Consider the following 22,881-nt stretch of genomic DNA (forward strand, 5'->3'; position numbering starts at 1 on the left):
TTATGAGAATAACAGGTCCAGGAGGGACTGTTGAGCAGCAGCAGCACTCTCTTGCTGGCGCTGTCAAGTACAAGGGCATATTAAACGGGTTTAAAGCAAATAGCGCCCGTCCACCCTCGTGTTGTATGGGAAAGACTCGGTACTCACGTTGACCATCAGCAGTTTCATTTCCAAGGTGTCTATGAGACGCCTCAGCTCTTCAGCCACGGAATTTCCCCGAGAGTCCCTCAGCAACTCAAGTTTCTAAAGTGAAGAGACAGGTGCAGAAATCAGTCCCGGTCACCTTGGCTTACAAATGCGAAGAGCAACAATCAGAAGGGAGCAAAGGCGGTAAAGGAGACGGTATGATCACCCCAAAACTAGCACACGCCATGTGCAACGTGAAGACCAAAATGCCCACCAAAGCGGCACAGACACTGCCACTTCCCAATGCCCTGGTACAAGTTCAAGTCAGGAGCTCTTAGGCATGGGGGCGGCCCAGGGCAAGGGTGCTTGCCTAACACGTGTGAGATGCTGGAAGGCCTCACACTTCACAGCAAGAAGAAAAGCAAGCAGAGACAAATGAAAGCAGACAACATGAGGCAGCAGCCCATTTACCGCTATTCTTTGCCAGGCAGAATACCCCGCCCTGTACTATGACCACTGCACCCCTGAAATTAAAAATCAAGGTCTCCTACCGCACCCCTACCGCCGCCCACAGTTCCTTTTTCAGAGACAGCACACACCACATCTAAGCGGTTTTGTTAAATACAGTGGAGAGATGATGAAACTTTGCAGGATCTCTTCCACAGTCTGGTGATGCGGGGACCATAGAAAGAGGAAAAACACCGAGACCTTAACCTTGGAATGGGCAGGCAGGTTTCTGGGACACCGAGTTGTCAAAAGAATGACATTTCAGCAGGAACAGACACTGGCAGTGCTGGCTGTCCGAAGGGACAATCAGAAGAGAGCTAGGGTCGAATCCTTTCCACTCAGTTGTTTTGGGTCATCTTAATTACTCTGGATGATCAAAGTTTTAGCAGCAACTTGAACAAGCCAGTTCACATCAAGTAAGTCTGAACAAAACCACAGAATGCTGCATCTAATTCTTTTGTCCATAGCTATGCGCCTTGCAGACAGCATGGGCGAACCTGCTTAGGAGGAACTTACGAAGCCGGGCCTATTACAGAGGGTAACTCTCGATTCACAATCTCCCAGTCTCCCGCTTACTTTTCCCACTGAGTACCACATCTGGGAGCGGTCTTACATTCACAACTGGTCTCAAGGCTGAGGGGTCAGTAGAGACTGCCCCGTTCTTCCCGTGAGAACGTCAGCATTATCTCCTCAGAGCAACCTTCTGCGTTGTTTTCCCGTGCCTCAGGTGTGTAGGAATTGAACTGGTGAATAAAGTCAAGGGTCCTGCAGCACTGACTGCAGCCTACCCTGTGTTTCTGACTTAAGCCCTGCCACAGTTTCTTATTTCCCTTCTTTTATTTCTCAGTCCTCGCTCCCTGATCTACGGTCTGTTCGGTACTGTCAGAGCGGGCTCTGGCAGGGAAGACAGTTTCAGCGGACGAGGAACGGGCTCCAGAAGCATAAAGAGCCAGCTTGAGCTCCCCAGCACACGTATTAAAAGCCAGGCCTGCACCTGGGGCACATCGAAGTGACACACAGAACTGGGTGGGGCACGGCAGGCAGATCCTTGGGGACCTGGAGAACAGCCAGGCAAACCATAGTGGTGAGCTCAAGGACCACTGAGCCATCCTGTCTCAAAAAGATACGATGGAGCCAGGCATAGTGGTACAGGCCTTTAATCCCAGCACTTGGAGGGCAGAGGCAGGCAGGAGGATCTCTGTGAGTCTGAGTCCAGCCCTGGAGTACCTAGTGAGTCCCAGGGGAGCCAGAAGTACATTGCAAGAAAAAAAAAAAAGAGGAAATAAAAAAGATGAAAGATATGATGAAGAGTGACTGAAGGTGCCCAGAGCTGACTTGTGGCCTACACACATACATGCACATTGAAACATGCGCTGTGAGACAGGATGAGGCGATCTGAAAAACACTGATGCCTCATACAATACGAACAACCCTGGATGAGGTTACCAAGGCAGCAGTTGCTGCTTCTAATGCGTCTCCTAACCACAAGTGAATCCTAAAACTAAAGACCCATTTTGTACTTAGATTTACAGGGAACATGGATCAGGAGGATAATGCTGGAAGGTGTTTACAGGTGACTTTCCAAAGGTGGCGACCAAAGCATGGAGAGGATGCCAGAATATTCCATGTCCCCGTGTATAGGTTGCTTTGTCAGAATGTACAACAGACCTCCAAGTATTGCTCGCACAGTGATTTAAATTCCTCCATCCTCTCCTTCTGAAGGGTCAGGGATTGGTGAACCAACTTCCATTGCTCCATAATCATAGCCTGCAAACACAGACAGCAAAAGGTGTAAAGAGCAATTCAGGGGGAAACAGAAAGCTTACGGAAACTCAATTCTGTATCCTATTTCTGCAAAAGAGACGGAATGAAACGACTGTCATAGTTTTCCAGTTAACACGATGGACGGATGTACATGAGACACGTAACAGGAAGACCACTCATTGGACGGGAAGGGTCCCCACCTAACAGTATTCTAAACATTCCTATGAGTTCCGGAAGACTTGAAAACTTGGCCATCAGGGGCCTCCGGATCTGGTGAACTCTCTGTATGTACAGAATTAACCTTGAGTGTCCCCATCTTTTGTCACTCCAGCACACAGGAGCCCACTCCCTTTACTCCTTTCCAGCAAGAGCAGAGCCAACAGTAAGATGCTTAACAGGGATCGAGTCTATAAGACTTGCTTCAGATACTGTTCTGGACCAATATAGGAAGACACATCGAAGGGAACCTTTTGGACCAATTCTGTGAGATAGGGGATTTTTAAGTATCTCTCCTTCCACACCTGGGAACCTGGGGCCCTACACTGTTTTCCCGAGTCGGCACAACTAGCAAGGGGCTGGACTGTGTGACTGCGCTGCAATAGTTGGCATTTCAGAGGCCAAGCTTCTGACCACCAGGCTGGATGGTGCCTCCAATCCCCCTCTGGAATCCGGCCTCTGCTTCTCCATTTTGGGAAGCCAGAATCTTCAGGACGGCAGCCCCGTCCATGGCCAGGAAGAGGGAGCCCTCATGGACAGCACCGTTCAGAGTCCAGTAGCTCCGTCCCCCCACAACCCACCTAAACCTCAGTCCCATCTCTGGTTTAAAGGCGAGTCAGTTGTCATCACACCTCCTCTTCCATCGTGGCCTGAAGCCTTTCCCCCCTTCTCCTATGGGACTGGGCTGGTCTGACCTGCAATGCAGCCTCTGAAAGCTGAGTCTCCACCTGCTCTGCCACAGCCACACTGACTGCTCCCAGGCTGCATCCCAGATCACTGTGTCAGAAGGCTGTATGGGCCTTCTGCTCCTGGGTGTCCTCACATGTTGGATCCTGAAGGGCTCCCCCCCTCAGCATACACTCCCATACATTCTCCTGCACTCTCTCCAGGCAGTGACTGCTCAGACCCCCGTCTCCCCACACACACACACACACACACACACACACACTCCACCCCCACGCTGCCTCCTCACTCAACTACACACACACACACACACACACACACACACTCCACCCCCATGGTGGCTCCTCACTCAGTCATCTCTCTGCAGAAAAAAGAGCAAGTCTCTCTCCTCACCACAGACAACACCCTGCTTGTCTGCCTGAGCTCATGTCCTGTCTCTTTCCATCCTGACTTGGTGATGCTGACACAAGGGACTCCTTCCCAGCTAAGCCTGATACTCACAGAGAGATTTTCTGCCTGCTTCTTGACTTGATGTGCATCTGCGGTTAACTTCCTATTCAAACTCAGGATCTGAAGAGAAGAGTCTTCATAAGGTTTCTGCCTATAAAAGACAACAGTGTGTGTGACACTCCTGCACAGCATGAGGAAATTGCCCTGAAAGCCCGACTGACTTGCCCACACTAACTCTATGGATGGACAGACGTGGAAAAGGTCCTCTGTGGTTTTCCCCCCTTTAACATTCTGAGAGGGAAAAGGGAAATGAGGTGGATTCTGTGGTCTTTCACTAACGGCATCTGCTCCTCCTTGGTCGAGAGAGAAGTCGCTTCGCAGCTCCTAGGGCCAGAATTTTGCAGAGGCCTCCCTAGTCTTCCTCGCGTTCACGCCAGTGAGGATTTCCTTACGGAAGTGTGGCGAACACCGCTCTTGAATTCTGAACAGCAGCGCAGGTGAGAGAGAATTTCACTTCCTATTGCACTGAACTGCCGATCCACTGCTGGGGTCAATGCTTTGAGGGTTCCAAGCTCACTGCACCCAGCATATGCATGCCACACCCAACTCCCTTACTTCTATTGGATTCGGCTGCTCTGTGCCCAGACACCTTATTTCGTCCTTAGGAAACACGGCTGACTTCAGTTACCACGATTTGAGGGTATCACACAAAAGGAAGTCTATTCTATAGAAAAACCAAGACGAATACACTTTCCAACAGAGCCAGTGGGCCTCATGGCTGGTCCTCGACCTCTTGCCATCCTCCTTAACTAAGCAACCGTCAACGGGCCTGGGATCAAAGCACCAAGAAGCCACAACCTTACCTTTGCTCACACTGGAGTTTTAGAACATCCTCCACCTTCTGCTCCATGGCTTGGAAAGGCGTGGTGAGGATGGCTCTGAATCCTTCTCTGTTTCCATGAAGAAAGTTCTGAATGGGCCCTGTATTGAAAGGCAATCTCATAAGCATTCCCACAAAGCTACCTCGGTGGTGCTGGAGAGACGCTTGTCATCAATACATGGAAATGCTACGTCAATGGAAAGACTGTCTGCCTCCTCTCCTTCAGCCAGGGATTCCAGTGGCAGATGACCTTAATGTGAAATGGGACAGTTGCACTTTAGTGTCTGTGTATTCCATAGAAAACAGCATGGAGGGGACTTAGCAAAAAGTGTATCAAGTCACCGTGTAGCTTCGTTAACCGAGACCCCGTCTACAAAGTGTAACCTTAACCAACATACTAGGCACACTTCAGCTCAAGGACACGTTCACAGGGACTCTTGGGCCACTTTACGCAAAAACACAAGAGCAGTCCATTAACAGAAATCTCCAAAGGCTCACAGATGAGTAATTAATGCCAGCGCCGTTATTATTGTAGCCATCGAGGCTTTTAGACAGACCGGATGAGGTAGAGATCGTGGATCATTTAAAGGGGGAGAAAGCCCACACTGATCTGTGGGAAGGTCTGCGGTGACTGGGGATGGAACCTGGAGTCTTGAGCACAGTAGGCAGGAGCTCTCCCACCTAGCCCCACCCATAACCGCAGTCCTGAAGAGTGTCTACATGGAACTTTCCCTCAGAAAATTCTGCAGCTCTCCCAGGCCGTCCTCAGTTTCCAATTCATTTAACGGTTCACGTGACTAACGTCTGAATGCCATTTAAAGCGGGACTCAGTCTGATCATGCAGTGGTCGCAGGCTACCAATGCTGACTGACTTCAGTTTTCCACTGTGTGTGCTATTTGTTGCACATGAAACAGTGGGCAGCCACTTAAGAGGTCTTGACACTCACAACCCGCCCCCCCCCCCAACACACACTCAAAAGAACTGGTCTAAAGTACAAATCAGTGAAGCAAAAATGTGGTATTAAAAACAGATGTGTCACTTGGAAGAATAAACCCCTGGAAGACACATCAGCTCATCCGAGGTGTAAATATCTCACAGCGAGGCAGTAAGAGTCTTTATACCGCAGGCGCAACCGAAAACGAACGTGAAGTAGAGAGCTGGCAATGTGATGAACACAACTTTGACACTGCGTGTGTGAGAACAAGGCACCCAACACACGTCTCTTGTCTGCCAAGTAATAGCTTGCTCGCCTTTCACTTCTTTGTGTCAAACCGTTTCCTCAAATTCCTAGTGTCCCTCTCCTAGAACATACCTTCAAATTCTTCAAATAAATCCTGTATTTCCTTCCTGCCAAAAAAAAAAAAAAAAATGATATTAAATTTTTACTTCAGTCTGTACAGAAGGCTACTTTTGTTGTGTGAGTGGAGGAAGTGGAGTGGGCCACGAGGCCTACACTCAGTTCACAGTTCAAGAGTGGACACCGACTTTTCTAGATTTCTTTGCATGCAAGGGAAGGGCATGTGCGCATGTGTGATGCCGTCAGAGATAGAAGGTGGGTGTCCTCCTCTACCGTCTCCACCTTACCCCTGTCAGACAAGGTTTCTGACAGGACTTGCCGCCTGCTGTGGGCGTGGGATTATCATTTTGTACCACACTGAACATCTGACCAGCTGACTGCAGGGTGAGTGTTTTGGGGCCTTTGAGCTCCACGGGCCCAGGACGTTCATGGTCTGCACACATCTCACTTACTGCTGCGTCTCTTTCTTTCTTTCCTCACGTCTCAGTTTATCCTGTTGGGCTGCCTGGCGGTGAGGAAGCACCTGCAACCCTCCTGCCTCTGCCACCCCCCACGCCCTGGGCCTGAAAGGTGTGCACTGGTCCTGCGGATATGAACTCAGGGTCTGGTTTCTGTACACCCAGCACTCTTCCACTGAACCATCTCTCCAACCTGACTCTTCTAAATGTATTTTATGTATGGGTTTGGTTTATTTTTTTGTTTTTTGTTTTTGTTTTTCTTTTTAAAGTATCACCTGGCCTGTTGCCCTTCTGTTCCCGAGGAAGGAAAGTCCTCCCTACTGACATCAAGGACTTCTTCATTGGCTGTATTAAAGACAAAGGGGAAGATATTGTCAGGCAAAGTGTGCCGTTCTCATCATCCCCCACAGGAATCAGCTTCACCAAGAGGTTTCTAGAACCCATAGTCACCAACAACTACTGCCACTTTTTAAAGAAAGCATGCACACAATCACCACACTCACATAGACGTACTCACTCATATACACACATGCGCACGCGCGCGCGCACACCCACACCCACCCACCCACCCACACACACACACACACACACACTGCCCTGACCCTGGGAGCAGCTTCTGCAGGCACCTCTACACACCTTTCAGACAGTCCCTGGGACCCATGTGCTCCCAGAGAGGCATGTTGACTAGAAAGAGCCGCCTCCTGAGCCTTGCAGGGTTCCTGTGGAGTGGGGATGTCAGGTAGGGGAACCTAAATCCACAAACAAGCTTGAGAAACCTTATCAGCATCTGGAAGCTCCTGCTTTTCCAACAAATGTCCATGTAACACATCCACTCAGTGTTCTACCTTCAGAGAGATTTGAGGATGTCCCCTGTGGTGGACGCAGCCCTACAGGAGCCCTTCTTTTTCTGTGTTGTTTCGTTACCTGGAGCGACTGCATCTGGGTTCTGGGTGTCATCTGATGGGAGATTTGGATTCTGCCTTGAGCCCATGCCGGCGCCGTCAGTGTCCATCCTGGCCAGGATCTTCTTGGGGTAGAAAGGATGCCTGGAACTTCAGATGCTGGGAGAGATTACAGAATAGCAATGGGAACAGGGACCAGGACTCCACAGGGTGTGGGCAGCAGTCTTGGCACTGTACAGGAGCAGTGAGAGGGCTAGAGGATGTCACCAGTGTCCTGGCCTGCCGTCCCATTTCCCTGTCTGAACCCGGAGCTCCCCAATCCACCTACCACCCAAGGTCAGTACCCTCTGCTGCTTTCCCAATCCTCGGATAGGGAAATCCTGGGCTATGCCCCCATAAAACGAGGCACCTAATGCCGGAGTCTCACTGGGGCTTACTCAGTCAGCCAGGCCACATCCCCCAGCCCATAAGCTGTCCCACTGACCCTTCCCAACCCCTGCAGCCCTCATGACCTGTCCCTGGCCTCTGGCCTTGCCTTCTGGGGCCTAGTCCAGCCCCATTTGGAAGTGAAGACCCTGGTGTCACCTCGCAGGTTTGCCTTGGGCATGCCTCTTTGTGATGCCGCTTCCCTAACTCCTGAGGTGAGCTAAGGCTCCTCTCTGATCCCTGTCCCAACTGGCCAGCAATACAACAGAATTCCCCAGTAGCCAATCAACCCCCGCCGCCCCCGCCCACAGGCCAGGATACCCTCCTGCCCCAGGAGCCTCCTTCTTCTCAGAGGATGGTCAGCCATACCCATCTAGGCCCCACCTCCCAGTGCCCCTCTCTCTCTGAAAGGCTGGAAAGGCAGAGACTCCCAGGATGAAGTGGCCTGAACTGGCACCTGTGGGGTTTGGATGTAGAAGCCGCTGGTTGGTGAAGGGGCCCATCCATGCCCCATCCCAGTCACACGGGGGAGGGGGCATCCTGAGGGGGGATTTCTGCTGAGGCAAGGCCCATGGCTGCACATAAGCAGGGCCCAGGTGTCCGCTGAGGACTCCAGCCAGATGCAAGGAGCATAGGTGGAAGGCCATCCATTCCTCTTCTACACGCCACGCTCACACTCAGCTCTTCAATCCTGCCACCCTCTGGACCCCTTTTCCCCCACTGCCCACGGTGGTCACTACCAAGTGGAAGAGAGTCTTCCAAACGTCACAACACAGATAAACCTGGACCCTTTCGCCTCAACATCCCACTCTCATCCACAAAGGGCTGTGGATCCTGCCTCACCCTGCTTTCTCACCACCAGGGGCTCTAGACTCAAGCTGCTGATACCCTGTCACTCACCCAGGTGACCACACTTCCAAGGCACTTGCTCTGAGAGGCCCCACCTCCAGGACTGGATCTCTGATTAGCAAGGACACCACTATGCTGGCATGCCTGAGGCTGCCTAAAGACACTCCCAAAGGGGTGAGGCCTGTCCATCAGCCACCCACTCCCAACTTGAGCCATGCTGGCTGTGCGTGTGCTTGTGCCAAGTGCCCAGAGATCCTCTTCCCCTTGAGACTAGCCAAGCACGTCAGGGTCCTGCCTATGGACCCATCACAGGGAGAAGCAGGCGTCTAGTCAGGACCATACGGCTTCAAAACACACGCGCCGGCTTGCGCGCCTGCACACACACATATGCGCACCTGTCCAGAAAAGGACATATGCACAAGGACGTACGGACACGCACACGGAAACACACACGGACACACACGGACACACACGCACACCCACACACCAAAAAAAAAGAAAAAAAAAACCCGAAAACAACCAACCAAACAATAAAAACAAAAACAAAACAACCCCAGAGGGTGCTACAGATGTGTAAAGCCCCCACTCCCTCTCCCAACCCACTGACAGCCCCACCCACTCTACTAGGGCCCTGCTGCCCTCATCTCCCCCTTTTAAAAAAACTCTTGGCCCTGGTGCTTCGCCCATCTCGGAATCAATCAAAGCTCTCGAAGTCACCTCAGGGGCTCTCCTGGACCCTCTCACTTGGTGATCCCACAGTCCTGCCACAAGGCCTTTAGTGTTTCCTGATGCCTCTCACCCACTTCTGGAGACGCACCCCAGGAAGTCCAGCAGAAGCACTCACCCACCTAGGCCCCTCTGCACCCCCAGAGAGCCGCCCTCCCCTCAGAGGCCAATCCTGCCTAGTTTAGGCCCGCATTCCAATACAACGCTCTCTGATTGGCTGAGTCAAGTTGGCGCATGCGCACTAGATACCAGCACCCTGTGCTTGCATCATGGGCCCCAGCCTGCCTCCTCCTGAGGTCACACTTGCTTTCCTGTCAGCTGATGGCCCATGGCTTCATTTCGCTGGGCCAGCCATAGGCACAGCCGGATATACCCAACTTCTTATGTGTGTATCTCTGAGTGGCTGGAACAGGAAGAAGCACGAATGTGTGCCAGGGGCCCTGGGGCGTGGGCGGTGGGGTTGTCCCACGTGGGGTCCAACGGGTCACACGTGCGAGGCTGCTATAACATGCGCGCACGCAAAGAGAGCTCGGCAGAGACTGGAGCAATAGGCACACCTGTAGCTCCCTCCAGCACACTTGGGCACAGCCTTTGCGCATTAAGGGAAGGGTCCACAGTTCTTTTCTCTCCACGTGGTGCTCCTGGGGCGGGCTGGCCCCGAGGCTCTGTCTTGGAGGTCTCAGGCGTTCGGGCTGGCCCTTAACAGTACTCAGATGTTGGGGAAGACGGTGGACACCAGGAGTCCCTGACGCTACCACACTGTCAGGCTGGGACACCCCAGGCTACTTGTTCCTCCAACCTCTTCTCAGACCGACACTCCAGGGCACCTAGTCCAGTCTGCAGCTAAAGCCAGACAGGCATATTCTTCTGTCGCAGGCCCCCTCGGGCCCGTTGCCTTGGGATCCCTGCCATCATCCCCCAAGGGCTGTGTTCCAAGCATTACTCTTCGTGACTCTCCCTACCCAGGAGATGCCCTTTTCACTCACTTGCTCACCTAGGGGACCCTAACCCACCACACCATTGGGGGCTTCTTTCCCTTCAGAGAGCAGTCACAGCTAGTTAGTTGAGGCCCAGCCATTTCAAGGTTGGTGTTCCCGACCCCAGACCCCAATGCACTTGTTTTTGCTGGAAGGGAATGGTCACATGCGAGGCAGGCCCCGCAGGGCCAAACGAGTGCAGTGGCCCATCCATGCTTGCTTGCGTGCATGACCTAAGTTCTACAGGCAAGCCTCGCAATGCACTCTCTCTTCCCCAGGGCCTGTGGATAAAGACCACCTGTGACTTGCCACCGCTGGAACCTCGCCACGGAGTCCCTGAATATTCACTCACACACCTTTACCATCCTTACGCAAGAGGGAACCCTCAGAAATTTCTACTTTTAGAGGGACAAAGTTCACATCCATTTAAAGTCCACCTTCCCGAGTATACAGTTGCGCCTGGTGAAATCACCCCCATTCCTGGGGGGAGACCATTCGATTCAGGTCTTGTACCAGGCGGCCTTAGTTAAGGTGTGTACGTTGCTGCAATACAGTGCCCTAACCAAGGCAGCAGTAGAGAAGAAAGAGTTCACTTGGGGCTTCAGGTTCCAGGGGGGTAGCGTCCACACTGGCAAGGAAAGAGGGTGACAGACATGGCAACTGCAGCTGGAAGCTGGACCGGAGGGCTCCCCTCTCAAACTGCAGACAGGAAGTAAAGAGAAAAATCTCCACATGGAGTCAGTCCTTTCAGGCCTCAGGACCTCTTTCCTCCAGATGGACTAATCTCCTAAGCCTCCCCAAACAGCCACAGTTTGATTTCATGGTGCAAAGTAAAGAAAAAGGGGGCAGGAAATAGACCAAAGTCTAACCTGACCAGAGAACCCTGACAGCACCAGTCAGGCCAGCATGAGGGTGCAGCTGGTCAGATTTCTTCTGGGAATGGGTGAGAGGTTTCTTGTGTGAGAGGAAACCTATGCAGCTGTTGGGGGGGCCATGCGGATTAGACGTTCCTGAGAAACTTATGATCTCCTCTTCCTGGGACAGTTTCCCCAAACCAGGCAGTCCAGGCTGATGCCCTGCCTGCCCCAGCCCGGAGAGATAGATGCGATGGAACCAATCTCCAGAGTAGCAATGGCAGGTCTTGGGGAACTTCTTGTTTTCCACAGCAGCTGGGCGTTCTAACATCCAGGAACAGGAACGGGTGGACCCAGCATTCAAATGCCAGAGAGTATGGGGCACATCTCCTACAAACCAGCACACTGGTGAAGCTGTGGTGGAGACTCCCCAAACTGGCCCCACGTTAAAAACAATGCAGTTGCCAGGGTTCAGGTAGTTCCTGTGGACTGAGTTCACCCCCAAAGCAACTGGGGCCACTTAAGAGGTGGGGTAAAACTGCATTTAAACCCAGCAACCGCCCTCTGCCGCCACATGCATGCTTCTGTACTTGGACCTGCTGCTCGCTGGCCCCTGCTCTCCCATCTAATAGAGGGCTACTGAAGGGGATGTCAAGGGCCAGTGCAGAAAAGCGACTATTGCATGATGGTGTTCTCCTCTTCCCTGGGGGGTCTCTTAGCCATCAGCCCGTGAGGGCCAGGGGTGGGGGGTGCCCATCAGCCCGTGAAGGCCAGGGGAGTGGTGGCACGTGGTTGGGGGAACAGAACGCAAGGGCCAGTGCTCTTGAGACCATGAGCCCGATGGAGAATGACCACTCCGACAACTGCTTCAGGAGGCTAGTTCAACTTTATTCAGGGTTAAGAAAGGCTATTCAGTCCATGGGGAATTGATTGAGGGGAGGGGTGGGGTGTTAGTGCTTCCAGCGTAGGTGTCCATGATTGGTTGAAATTAGGCACTTTAAGGATGCTTATTTGCATTTGTCAGCATGCTCCTGTTTTATGATGGGGAACACCATACCTAATTATCCTACAAGCCAGGGGACAGGAGAGCTGGCAGGGAGCTGTGTCAAGGGCCATACACGAAATGTGGTCAGGGGCAGCTATGTGTAAAGACACTCTCCAGGTGTGGTGAGGCAGAGAGCAGGAGGCCCTGCTGTGGTGAGGGAGGCCTGCACCTAACACCAAGCTAGAATGCCTATCCTGACTGGGAGGACTCTAATCTCAGACAGCAGGGTACTCCCAACAGAGTGATGCCTCTGTGGCCCAACAGAGACATACATTTTCCTCTCCCCAGCTGAAAACAGCTTGATGGCACAGTTTCCAGGAAACCCTGACACGAAAGCAGGAGCAAGCCTTTGAGCCAGACTGGTCATGTGCGCTTGTGTATGGTGGGTCCTGGAGGCACAAGGGCAAGCTTGTCTGGTCCCCAGGCCTCCATGCGTCCTGTGACAGCGTCAGCCATTTCTCTCCTCACAAACAGACTTAATGGCTCTGTGTCTGCTTCCTCCTGTAGCCTCCTTTACACAGCGAGTCCAGGACAGCCAAGGCTAGTACACAGAGAGACCCTGACCCGAAAATAAAATAAAATAAAATAAAATAAAATAAAATAAAATAAAATGAAAATAAATAAATAAAAGAGAGCACTAAAGCACAGGTATAAACACGTGTGTTAACAACAGCTAATTTAAAGCGCCTTTGAGCAGCCTGTGTCCTGATTTTCCATGCCCTCCTCTGGTAGAGGTTCGTAGAAGAGAGCATCTTTTGAAAGCCAAGGCGTGAAAAATGACTTAATTCACAACTAGAAATCCAGCTGCTGAAATGCAGAGTGCCACCTGTGCAGTAAGTTAAGGAGCAGAGCTTTACCTGCTGGCACTTTCTCTCTACTGACACCCACTCCTCAGCGGTGCGGGAAGAAAGGAACTATCCCCACCACCTTGCCCACATTCACACACACACACACACACACACACACACACACACACACACACAGACACGCAGGCGCATATACACACACAGAAGGGAGGGTGAGGAAAGGTATGAGATTCTACCGAGAAATCCGAGGGGAAGTAACTATGCTGAGAGGCACAGTACGGAGGAACATGAACAGGATTGCTACTCTACCAATGACATTGATTAGTACTGGACCTAGGGATGGACAGGCAAGTCACCACTCGGGTTGACAAGTAGCTGCTGTGATTTTCTACCTGTCTAAGACCTTATGGATTAAAATTTGGGCACAGGGGTTGTGGGCAGGAGACTTCTCTGGTCTGGGAACAGTTGGAGGAACTATGCCGCCCGTCACAGGCAGATATGGTGTGCAGGGTCTATTGCAGGCTAGACATTTGCAGCAGGAGAGTGCACAGCTCCGACAGAGACACTCACTCCATCTGACACTGCCAAGTCTGCCCATTTCTCCACAATGGAGTGCTTTCTCTTGGGGGATCTCCCCAGTGGGCCCCGTGGACACTCGATCCAATACTGAGGTGAAGGATGGAGTTGGGAACCACAGATCTGAACCAAAAGATTGGAGCAGGTGGGGGTGGGGAGGCCAGGAGCTATGATAGCAGCCATCCATCCCTGCTCACCATGTTATGCAAATCACCAAGAAGATTTCTCCACCTCCTTGCTGCTCAACCAGGAATCCCAGAAGTATGGAAGGCACGTGCACTAGGTGTCCACAGGTTTCCTGGCTCGGAGAGGGTGTGGCAGAGCAGGACTATCTTCTTAGGAAAGAATCCAATGAGGCTTCCCCCCTCCGAACCCCACCCCCTGCAAGGGCATCCCAGGGATCCCCAAGGGACTGACTGGGTGGGCAAGAAAATACACAAGCCTTGTAAAGACACCCACCTCTCTAGGGAGAAGTGCACCACCCCAGCCTCAGGGTAGGAAGCAAAATGGTTATGAGTATGTGGCACACACTCTTGGGAACCTTCCATATCATCTCCTGCACCTGGAGAACAGACTTCTGTGAGCTCCCTCGATTTCCCTGGCCTCACCTCACTGCGCTGATGCTCCCGTGTCCACTAAAGGCTATTTCCTTCCTCATGCAGCTCTGTTTCCCTCTCCCACCCTCCAGGGTATGCCCATGCCCACCACATCACCCTGAGCGAAGAAGTCACTTCAAGCTTCTCCACCAGACTCTGGAAGGAGGCCAGCACCTCAGGCAGGGCAGCCAGGCCGGAGAGGACCCGCAGGCAGTCAAGGAACCCACCACAACCCTTTGGTTCGTGATCAGCACAGCCCCAGAGTCCAGTCACCATGGACTCTGCGGAGTATGTGCTCTGCAAATGGAAGGGCCAGCTGTGGCCTGCAAGGGTCTTGTCGAGACCCAGGACCTCAGCCCATAGTAAGGGGAGAGGGGCACCTTTCCTGAAGGTTCAAATCCTGTCAGTGGGTGAGAAGACTAGAGTGAGGAGCACCGAGGCAAAGCCCCTAACCAAGTCCAAAATCTTAGCTGTGGCCTCCTTGGCAGGGAAGGGGTCACAGGGCAGGGGCTTGCCAGGGCAGACCAGAGCATACAAGGGAGCCCTCAAGGTGGCACTGGATGTTCTGGGCGAGGGAAGGCACTTGTTTCCAGGAAGGAGGGCACAAGATCAAAGAACCAGCATGGAGGCTCCAAAGTTTCCCAAAGAGCAGGCCAGCTCCAGCCCATGCCAGAGCCTTCGCTTTGAAGCCTGCAGTCAGAGAGGCCAAGGGCTCTCCCACAGGAGTCCTGGGAAGCAGCATGGCTGCCCCTGGGGTCCTGTGGTGAGGAGCTCACAGAACATGCTTTATGGGCGAAAGGGGAAAGCCCAGGCCCACAGTGCTTTTGGGCCCCCTCACTTTGAAGGGCAAGGGATTGTGCTAAGAGGCAGCAGAGTGTGGCCAAGGTCCCCAGCACCTGCAGGAAAGGCTGCTGGTAATCCAGGCAAGAGAAAGCTGAGCACATCCAAGCACAGGCCTCAGAGTGCCCCAGCCTCCACAGAGGGCGCTCAGGCTAAAAATGAGCAGCAGGCTGCCCCTGGACCACCAAGGAAGAGAAGGAAGAGGAGGAGGAGGCGCATCTCCATCTTGCCCAAAGCCCGGAAGCCACAAGCAAGAGCACCCTGTGCAGGCCTAGAGATCCAGGCTATTGGAGGCCAGAGGAAGAAGACTGCCCTCCAAGAGGACAAAAAGGATCCCAGCCCAGGGACCCTGAAGCCAGATGCAAAGGGGGCATCAGCAGCCTGCTTGCCTCCTAACCCATGGCTGCGGAGGTCGCTCCGCCTTGCCAGCAGAAAAAGGAAGATCTACGTGCTGTGTCCCCTGTGCAGGGTCCCGGAACTGGAAACTCATGTGCACTCAAAGGCGGCCAGCACCAGGTTCCAGAGAACAGGGGCTGTGATTCAAGAAGATAGACAAGCCACCAAGGTGGCTTCTTCTGCCCGGGGTCCGAATACCATTGAAGGAGGAATGCTGGTCTGGTTCAAATGTCAGGACCTTCCTTTCTGGCCAGCGGTGGTCAAGAGCGTCAGCCAACACGACAAGATGGCGAGGGTGCTGTTGATCGAGGGCAGCATGCAGCTTGAGCGCAGGGGTGTCCGCGTCCCTCTCTGCAAGCTGAAGCCTCTGGACTGTGGGGAGAAGAGATCGCTCTTGAGGAGAGCCAGCAGAGTGTACGGCCCGGGCATCAGCTGGTGCTTCTCAGTGATCGACCACTACAGAGAGGGCCTGGCCTGTGGCTCCTCCCTGGGCTCCTTTATGGACTACTACACCTCCCCAGCCAGCTCCCCGCTAAGGAGGGCCATCCAAGAGGGCGACCTGCACATTGACTTCCCCAAGGTGAGCTATGCCGACTTGGAAGACTGGGAGGAGGAGATGACCCTGGCTGGGAAGCGGCCCTGCAGGAAACTCCTGCCTGACCGCACCAGGGCTTCCTGGGACAGAGCCAACAAGAAGATCGTAGACTTCATCGTCAAGAGGAAGGGGGCCGACCAGCACCTGCTGGACATCGTGAAGGGCAGAAAACAGTCCAAGCGGCTGGACGACCTCCGCACATCAAAGAGGGACGTCTTCTGCGTTGAGACCTACCTGGAGGATGACGACCAGTTGCATCTCGTGGCCAGGCATTTGCAAGAAATAGCCAAGGAGGCAGATGAGGCCCTGCTCTCCCTGACAAGAGGCGACATAGTGCGCTTTACCATAGAGGTTCTTCTTCCAGAAGCAATCATCTGCTCCATCGCTGCCCTGGAGGAGCTCAGCTACAAGGAGGCAGAAGAGAAGTACCTGCGTGGCCCGCCCGTGCACTACCGCGAGAAAGAGCTCTTCGACAAGACCATCTTAAAGGCGGCCCGCAAGAGGTCAGCAGCCAGGGTTCTGATGGCCAGCTCCCCTCCTGCGCTTGGCCCCACTTCTTAGAAGGGACCTCCCTCCTTTCAGCCATAGCCCCTGAAACTCCCCAAGATAGGAGACAGGAAGCACCCCCCAAAGAGGAACATGCTTGAGCCTGTAGGGCGTGCTATGGGCTCTGTGAAAGCTCCTCACTGGCACTGGGGTGGGGAGCATTTTCTTCCCTCCCCCCCCGAAATAAATCTTCACTTTCATGCTTGACAATGCAGATGTCTAGATGGGGTCTACAAATCCTGTCAGCTTCAGGCCAGGCCTAGCCCTCTTTGCCCTGAGCCCGAGTACCCAGAAGTCCCGAGGGCACACCTCCCTGGAACCTCAGCAGCCCTGTATGGAGTATTGGCTAGCTAGGCCCACAGCCTTGCACTCTCTGCAGGGACCCTATGCACCCAGACGGCACACCAGGTTCCTCATGACGCCTTGTCTCGGACTCCCCCCATACTTCCTTGTCCTCCTCTCTGTCTTCTATAGATGCTATAGATGGGGCCAGGGTTCCAGAGTTTTCTCCACTACCTCGCTCTTCACTACTCACACTGAAGGAGAGGATGTGTGTTTTGTGACTTGTCTTTGAAGCCAGAGAAGGGAAATGCGACCCTGGAGATAGCCTGCTTTCAAAGAACACGATGTATGGCAATCTCTGTGTCTGTGTCAGCGTCTGTGTCTGTCTGTCTGTCTTTCTGTCTCTGTCTCTGTCCTGTCTGTCTGTCTGTCTGTCTGTCTGTCTTTCTGTCTGTCTCTGTCTCTGTCTCTGTCCTGTCTGTCTGTCTGTCTGTCTGTCTCTGTCTCTCTGTCTGTCTGTCTGTCTGTCTCTCTCTCTCTCTCTCTCTCTCTCTCTCTCTCTCTCTCTCTCTCTCTCTCTCTCTCTCTCAATCTCTCTGTGTGTATGTGTGTGAACAAGTTGCAGATAATCTTAGGTCAAAATTTGGCATCTTCAGGTTTTCTCCTCAACTTTTGGAGACAGGATCTGTGACTGAACCTGTTGCTCACTGATTGTGCTAGGATGGCTGGCCAGGCAGCTCTTTTGATCCTCCTGTGTTTTTCACCCGAGTGCTGAGATTAAACATGCCTGTCCATATACCTTTCTTTTAACGCACTGAACTCATCAGCCCCCCCACATACAGGAAGCACTTTGCACTCTCAGCCACCCTCCACTCCCCAGATGCTTCATACTCATGAGAAAGATTTGCCAACCCTGTGTGCTGACTGTCTGCAGCAGACATCACCATCTCAGCTTTCCTCATTGGTCCTCATTGGTCGAAGCCTGGTCCAGCTCGGGCGCTCACGCTGATGATGTGGCCAGGTTCCTGGCATGCCCTCGCTGGGGGCACCGAGGTCCCCTTGACACCTCTGTTGCCAGAGGAACCTTCTAGGAAATAAGATGCCCGCCAGGCATAGGGGGTGGGGGAAAGGGGTGCGGGGTGGGGGCGTGGGAGGTGGAATGGGTGGTGCGGGGAAGGGGGGACGGCAACTCAGTGTTGCCCTGGAGAACCAATCCTTTGCTATTTCCGGCTTCCATGGTACTTTCTCCGCCCCTACCCGTGAAGCATGTACTCCCTTTCCCTCTCCCCAGTATCCCTGGCACCTCTGCAGACCTGAGGCCGTTCCCCCGGGTTTGCGTGTGGAGACTCAAACTCAGCGCCCCGGGCAAGTGTCCCACACCAAGCTACAGCTTTGCGGGTCTCCGGTGCCCCGGAGCCACTAATCTGCTTTCTACCAAGAGGGCTGGTGCTGGAGCTGGACAGGCCCTGCAGGTGGAATCACTCGGTAATGGGTAGCCTCTTTTGGGTACCCGTGTCTGCCCCTTTCACTTAGCGTCCTGGATTCAACACGTTTTCCCCAAGGGACACAAGTTTCTTGGGGCTCCCCCACGCAGCCGCTTGAACCAGGGCTCCTGCATTCCTCTCCACAGCTGAATAATAGGGCCGAGAACACAGTGTCATCCGCTACCTCAAACTCCCCATAGGAAGCACTTTTGCAACATGGTGGACTACAGTGGTGAGCAGAAATGAATCCTTCTGAAAGTTGCCTCTGTCTGGGTATCTCTTCACAGCGACAGGGAAATCACTTAGAAGGTAACCCATGAAATTGTAGCCTTCTCACAGGCTAGGTCCCACCATGAGGAGAACGCTCTGAAAGTAATTTCAGAAAAGAAACACCGGCAATCACATACACATTGATTTTGACAGACTTTTCCTTTAAGGAGTTTATCAGGACATACCCTACTCAAAGGCGCTTTAAATTAGCTGTTGTTAACACACGTGTTTATACCTGTGCTTTAGTGCTCTCTTTTATTTATTTATTTTCATTTTATTTTATTTTATTTTCAAGTCAGGGTCTCTCTGTGTACTATCCTTGGCTGTCCTGGACTCGCTTTGCAGACCAGGCTGGCCTTGAACTCACCGTGATCCTCCTGCCTCTGCCTCCTGAGTCCTGGGATTAAAGGCATGAGCTCCCATTACCAGGCTTAACGCTCTTCTTAAAAACTCTACTTTATTTGGGGTGTTTAGGCCTCAACTTCCCTTCCAACATCCCACCCCTATGTGTTCAGGGACTACAAGAGTAAGTTGGCCACCAGTTTCCTTTTGTTAAAAAAAGAAAAAAGGCAACCCAAGGCCCCAAGGCAGGTCCAGGTGGGGTGCGGATGGGGTGAGGGTGGGGAGACAAGAAGACCACATGGCCTCCACGGCTTCCTTCATTCCTCGCACAGGAAGCAACATGACTGCTCCTCCTTAGCGGAGGTACACGTTTCCAGTCTGGTCCTAATTGGGAAAGTGAAACAAGAATGGAGAACCAGTGCAGCAAGTGGGAGGGAATGCACGAGTAGCCATGGTGGATTCTTTAAACACTTCAGCCATCCAAGGCCGCTCACCTGCCATGAACGATTTCTAAGAAGAAGCACCAAAAGGTGCTCTGTGTAAAGGAGGCTACAGGAGGAAGCAGACACAGAGCCATTAGGTCTGTTTGTAAGGAGAGAAATGGCTGACGCTGTCACAGGACGCATGGAGGCCTGGTGGCCCAGACATGCTTGCCCTTGTGCCTCCAGGGCCCACCATGCACGTGCGCAAATGACCAGTCTGGCTCAAAGGCTTGCTCCTGCTTTGGTGTCAGGGTTTCCTGGAAACTGTGCCATCAAGCTGTTTTCAGCTGGGGGGAGGAAAATGTATGTCTCTGGTGGGCCACAGATGCCTCACTCTCTTGGGAGTACCCTGCTGTCTGAGATTGCAGTCCTCCCAGTCAGGATAGGCACTCTGAGCTTGGTGTTAGGTGTAGGCCTCCCTCTCCACAGCAGGGTCTCCTGCTCTCTGCCTCACCACACCTGGAGAGTGTCTTTACACATAGCTGCCCCTGACCATATTTCGTGTATGGCCCTTGACACAGCTCCCTGCCAGCTCTCCTGTCCCCTAGCTTGTAGGATAATTAGGTATGGTGTTCCCCATTATAAAACAGGAGCATGCAAACAAATGCAAATAAGCATCCTTAAAGTGCCTAATTTCAACCAATCATGGACACCTATGCTGGAAGCGCTAACACCCCACCCCTTCCCTCAATCAATTCCCCATGGACTGAATAGCCTTTCTTAACCCTGAATAAAGTTGAACTAGCTTCCTGAAGCAGTTGTCGGAGTGGTCATTCTCCATCGGGCTCATGATCTCAAGAGCTCTGGGCCTTGCATTCCGTTCCCTCTACCACCTGCCACCCCCCCTCCGCCGGCCTTCACGGGCTGATGGCCACCCCCACCCCTGGCCCTCACTGGCTGATGGCTAAGAGACCCCCCAGGGAAGAGGAGAACTCCATCATGCAATAGTCGCTTTTCTGCACTGGCCCTTGACATCCCGTTCAGTAGCCTTCTATTAGATGGGAGAGCAGGGGCCAGCGAGCAGCAGGTCCAAGTACAGAAGCATGCATGTGGCGGCAGAGGGCGGTTGCTGGGTTTAAAGGCAGTTTTACCCCATCTCTTCAGTGGCCCCGGTTGCTTTGGGGGTGAGCTCAGTCCACAGGAACTACCTGAACCCTGGCAACTGCATTGTTTTTAACGTGGGGCCAGTATGGGGAGTCTCCACCACAGCTTCACCAGTGTGCTGGTTTGTAGGAGATGTGCCCCATACTCTCTGGCATTTGAATGCTGGGTCCACCCATTCCTGTACCTGGATGTTAGAACGCCCCGGCAGCTGTGGAAAACAAGAAGTTGCCCAAGACCTGCCATTGCCACTCTGGAGATAGGTTCCATCGCATCTATCTCTCCGGGCTGGGGCAGGCAGGGCTTTAGCTGCAGACTGGACTAGGTTCCCTGGAGTGTCAGTCAGAGAAGAGGTTGGAGGAACAAGTGGCCTGGGGTGTCCCAGCCTGACAGTGTGTTAGCGTCAGGGACTCCTGGTGTCCACCGTCTTCCCCAACATCTGAGTACTGTTAAGGGCCAGCCCGAACGCCTGAGACCAAGACAGAGCCTCGGGGCCAGCCCGCCCCAGGAGCACCACGTGGAGAGAAAAGAACAGTGGACCCTTCCCTTAATGCGCAAAGGCTGTGCCCAAGTGTGCTGGAGGGACCTACAGGTGTGCCTATTGCTCCAGTCTCTGCCGAGCTCTCTTTGCGCGCGCGTATGTTATAGCAGCCTCGCACGTGTGACCCGTTGGACTCCACGTGGGACAACCCCACCGCCCACACCCCAGGGCCCCTGGCACACATTCGTGCTTCTCCCTGTTCCAGCCACTCAGAGATACACACATAAGAAGTTGGGCATAACCGGCTGTGCCTATGGCTGGCCCAGCGAAATGAAGCCATGGGCCATCAGCTGACAGGAAAGCAAGTGTGACCTCAGGAGGAGGCAGGCTGGGGCCCATGATGCAGGCACAGGGTGCTGGTATCCAGTGCGCAAGTGCGAACTTTACTCAGCCAATCAGAGGGCATTGTATTGGAATGCGGGCCTAAACTAGGCAGGATTGGCCTCTGAGGGGAGGCGGCTCTCTGGGGGAGCAGAGGGGCCTAGGTGGGTGAGTGCTTCTGCTGGACTTCCTGGGGTGCGTCTCCAGAAGTGGGTGAGAGGCATCAGGAAACACTAAAGGCCTTGTGGCAGGACTGTGGGATCACCAAGTGAGAGGGTCCAGGAGAGCCCCTGAGGTGACTTCGAGAGCTTTGATTGATTACGAGATGGGCGAGGGACCAGGGCCAGGAGTTTTTTAAAAGGGGGAGATGAGGGCAGCAGGGCCCTAGTAGAGTGGGTGGGGCTGTCAGTGGGTTGGGAGAGGGAGTGGGGGCTTTACACATCAGTAGCACCCTCTGGGGTTGTTCTGTTTTTGTTTTTGTTGTTTGGTTGGTTGTGTTTTTTTTTTTTTTTGGAGTGTGGGTGTGCATGTGTGTCTGTGTGTGTTTCCGTGTGCGTGTCCGTATGTCCGTGTGCATGTGTCCTTTTCTGGACAGGTGCGCATATGTGTGTGTGCATGCACGCATGCCAGCGCGTGTGTTTTGAAGCCATAGGGTCCTGACTAGACGCCTGCGTCTCCCTGTGATGGGTCCATAGGCAGGACCCTGACATACTTGGCTAGTCTCAAGGGGAAGAGGATCTCTGGGCACTTGGCACAAGCACACGCACAGCCAGCATGGCTCAAGTTGGGAGTGGGTGGCTGATGGACAGGCCTCACCCCTTTGGGAGTGTCTTTAGGCAGCCTCAGGCATGCCAGCATAGTGGTGTCCTTGCTAATCAGAGATCCAGTCCTGGAGGTGGGGCCTCTCAGAGCAAGTGCCTTGGAAGTGTGGTCACCTGGGTGAGTGACAGGGTATCAGCAGCTTGAGTCTAGAGCCCCTGGTGGTGAGAAAGCAGGGTGAGGCAGGATCCACAGCCCTTTGTGGATGAGAGTGGGATGTTGAGGCGAAAGGGTCCAGGTTTATCTGTGTTGTGACGTTTGGAAGACTCGCTTCCACTTGGTAGTGACCACCGTGGGCAGTGGGGGAAAAGGGGTCCAGAGGGTGGCAGGATTGAAGAGCTGAGTGTGAGCGTGGCGTGTAGAAGAGGAATGGATGGCCTTCCACCTATGCTCCTTGCATCAGGCTGGAGTCCTCAGCGGACACCTGGGCCCTGCCTATGTGAAGCCATGGGCCTTGCCTCAGCAGAAGTCCCCCCTCGGTATCCCCCCTCCTCCGTGTGACTGGGATGGGACATGGATGGGCCCCTTCACCAACCAGCGGCTTCTACATCCAAACCCCACAGGTGCCAGTTCAGGCCACTTCATCCTGGGAGTCTCTGCCTTTCCAGCCTTTCAGAGAGAGAGGCGCACTGGGAGGTGGGGCCTAGATTGGTATGGCTGACCATCCTCTGAGAAGAAGGAGGCTCCTGGGGCAGGAGGGTGTCCTGGCCTGTGGGGCGGGG

General features: G+C 53.4%; 2 protein-coding genes across 2 annotated transcripts; one reads left to right on the forward strand and one right to left on the reverse strand.

Moving 5' to 3' along the window:
• Window positions 1-7,395, reverse strand: LOC127186165 (X-linked lymphocyte-regulated protein 3A-like). The gene is made up of 8 exons (XM_051142638.1): window positions 7,308-7,395; window positions 6,659-6,728; window positions 5,941-5,975; window positions 4,611-4,728; window positions 3,799-3,898; window positions 2,302-2,400; window positions 148-243; window positions 1-60 (listed from the first exon to the last, which is right to left on the reverse strand). Exons 1-8 carry the CDS (start codon window positions 7,393-7,395, stop codon window positions 1-3), a joined length of 666 nt encoding a protein of 221 aa, XP_050998595.1.
• A 7,019-nt stretch (window positions 7,396-14,414) lies between these two features.
• LOC127186166 (PWWP domain-containing DNA repair factor 3B-like) lies at window positions 14,415-16,532 on the forward strand. Its single transcript, XM_051142640.1, has one exon. The coding sequence runs from the start codon at window positions 14,415-14,417 to the stop codon at window positions 16,530-16,532; it is 2,118 nt and encodes a 705-aa protein (XP_050998597.1).
• Window positions 16,533-22,881: the final 6,349 nt, after the last annotated feature.

This window comes from Acomys russatus, unplaced genomic scaffold (assembly GCF_903995435.1).
Source record: "Acomys russatus unplaced genomic scaffold, mAcoRus1.1, whole genome shotgun sequence".
Taxonomy (NCBI): domain Eukaryota; kingdom Metazoa; phylum Chordata; class Mammalia; order Rodentia; family Muridae; genus Acomys; species Acomys russatus.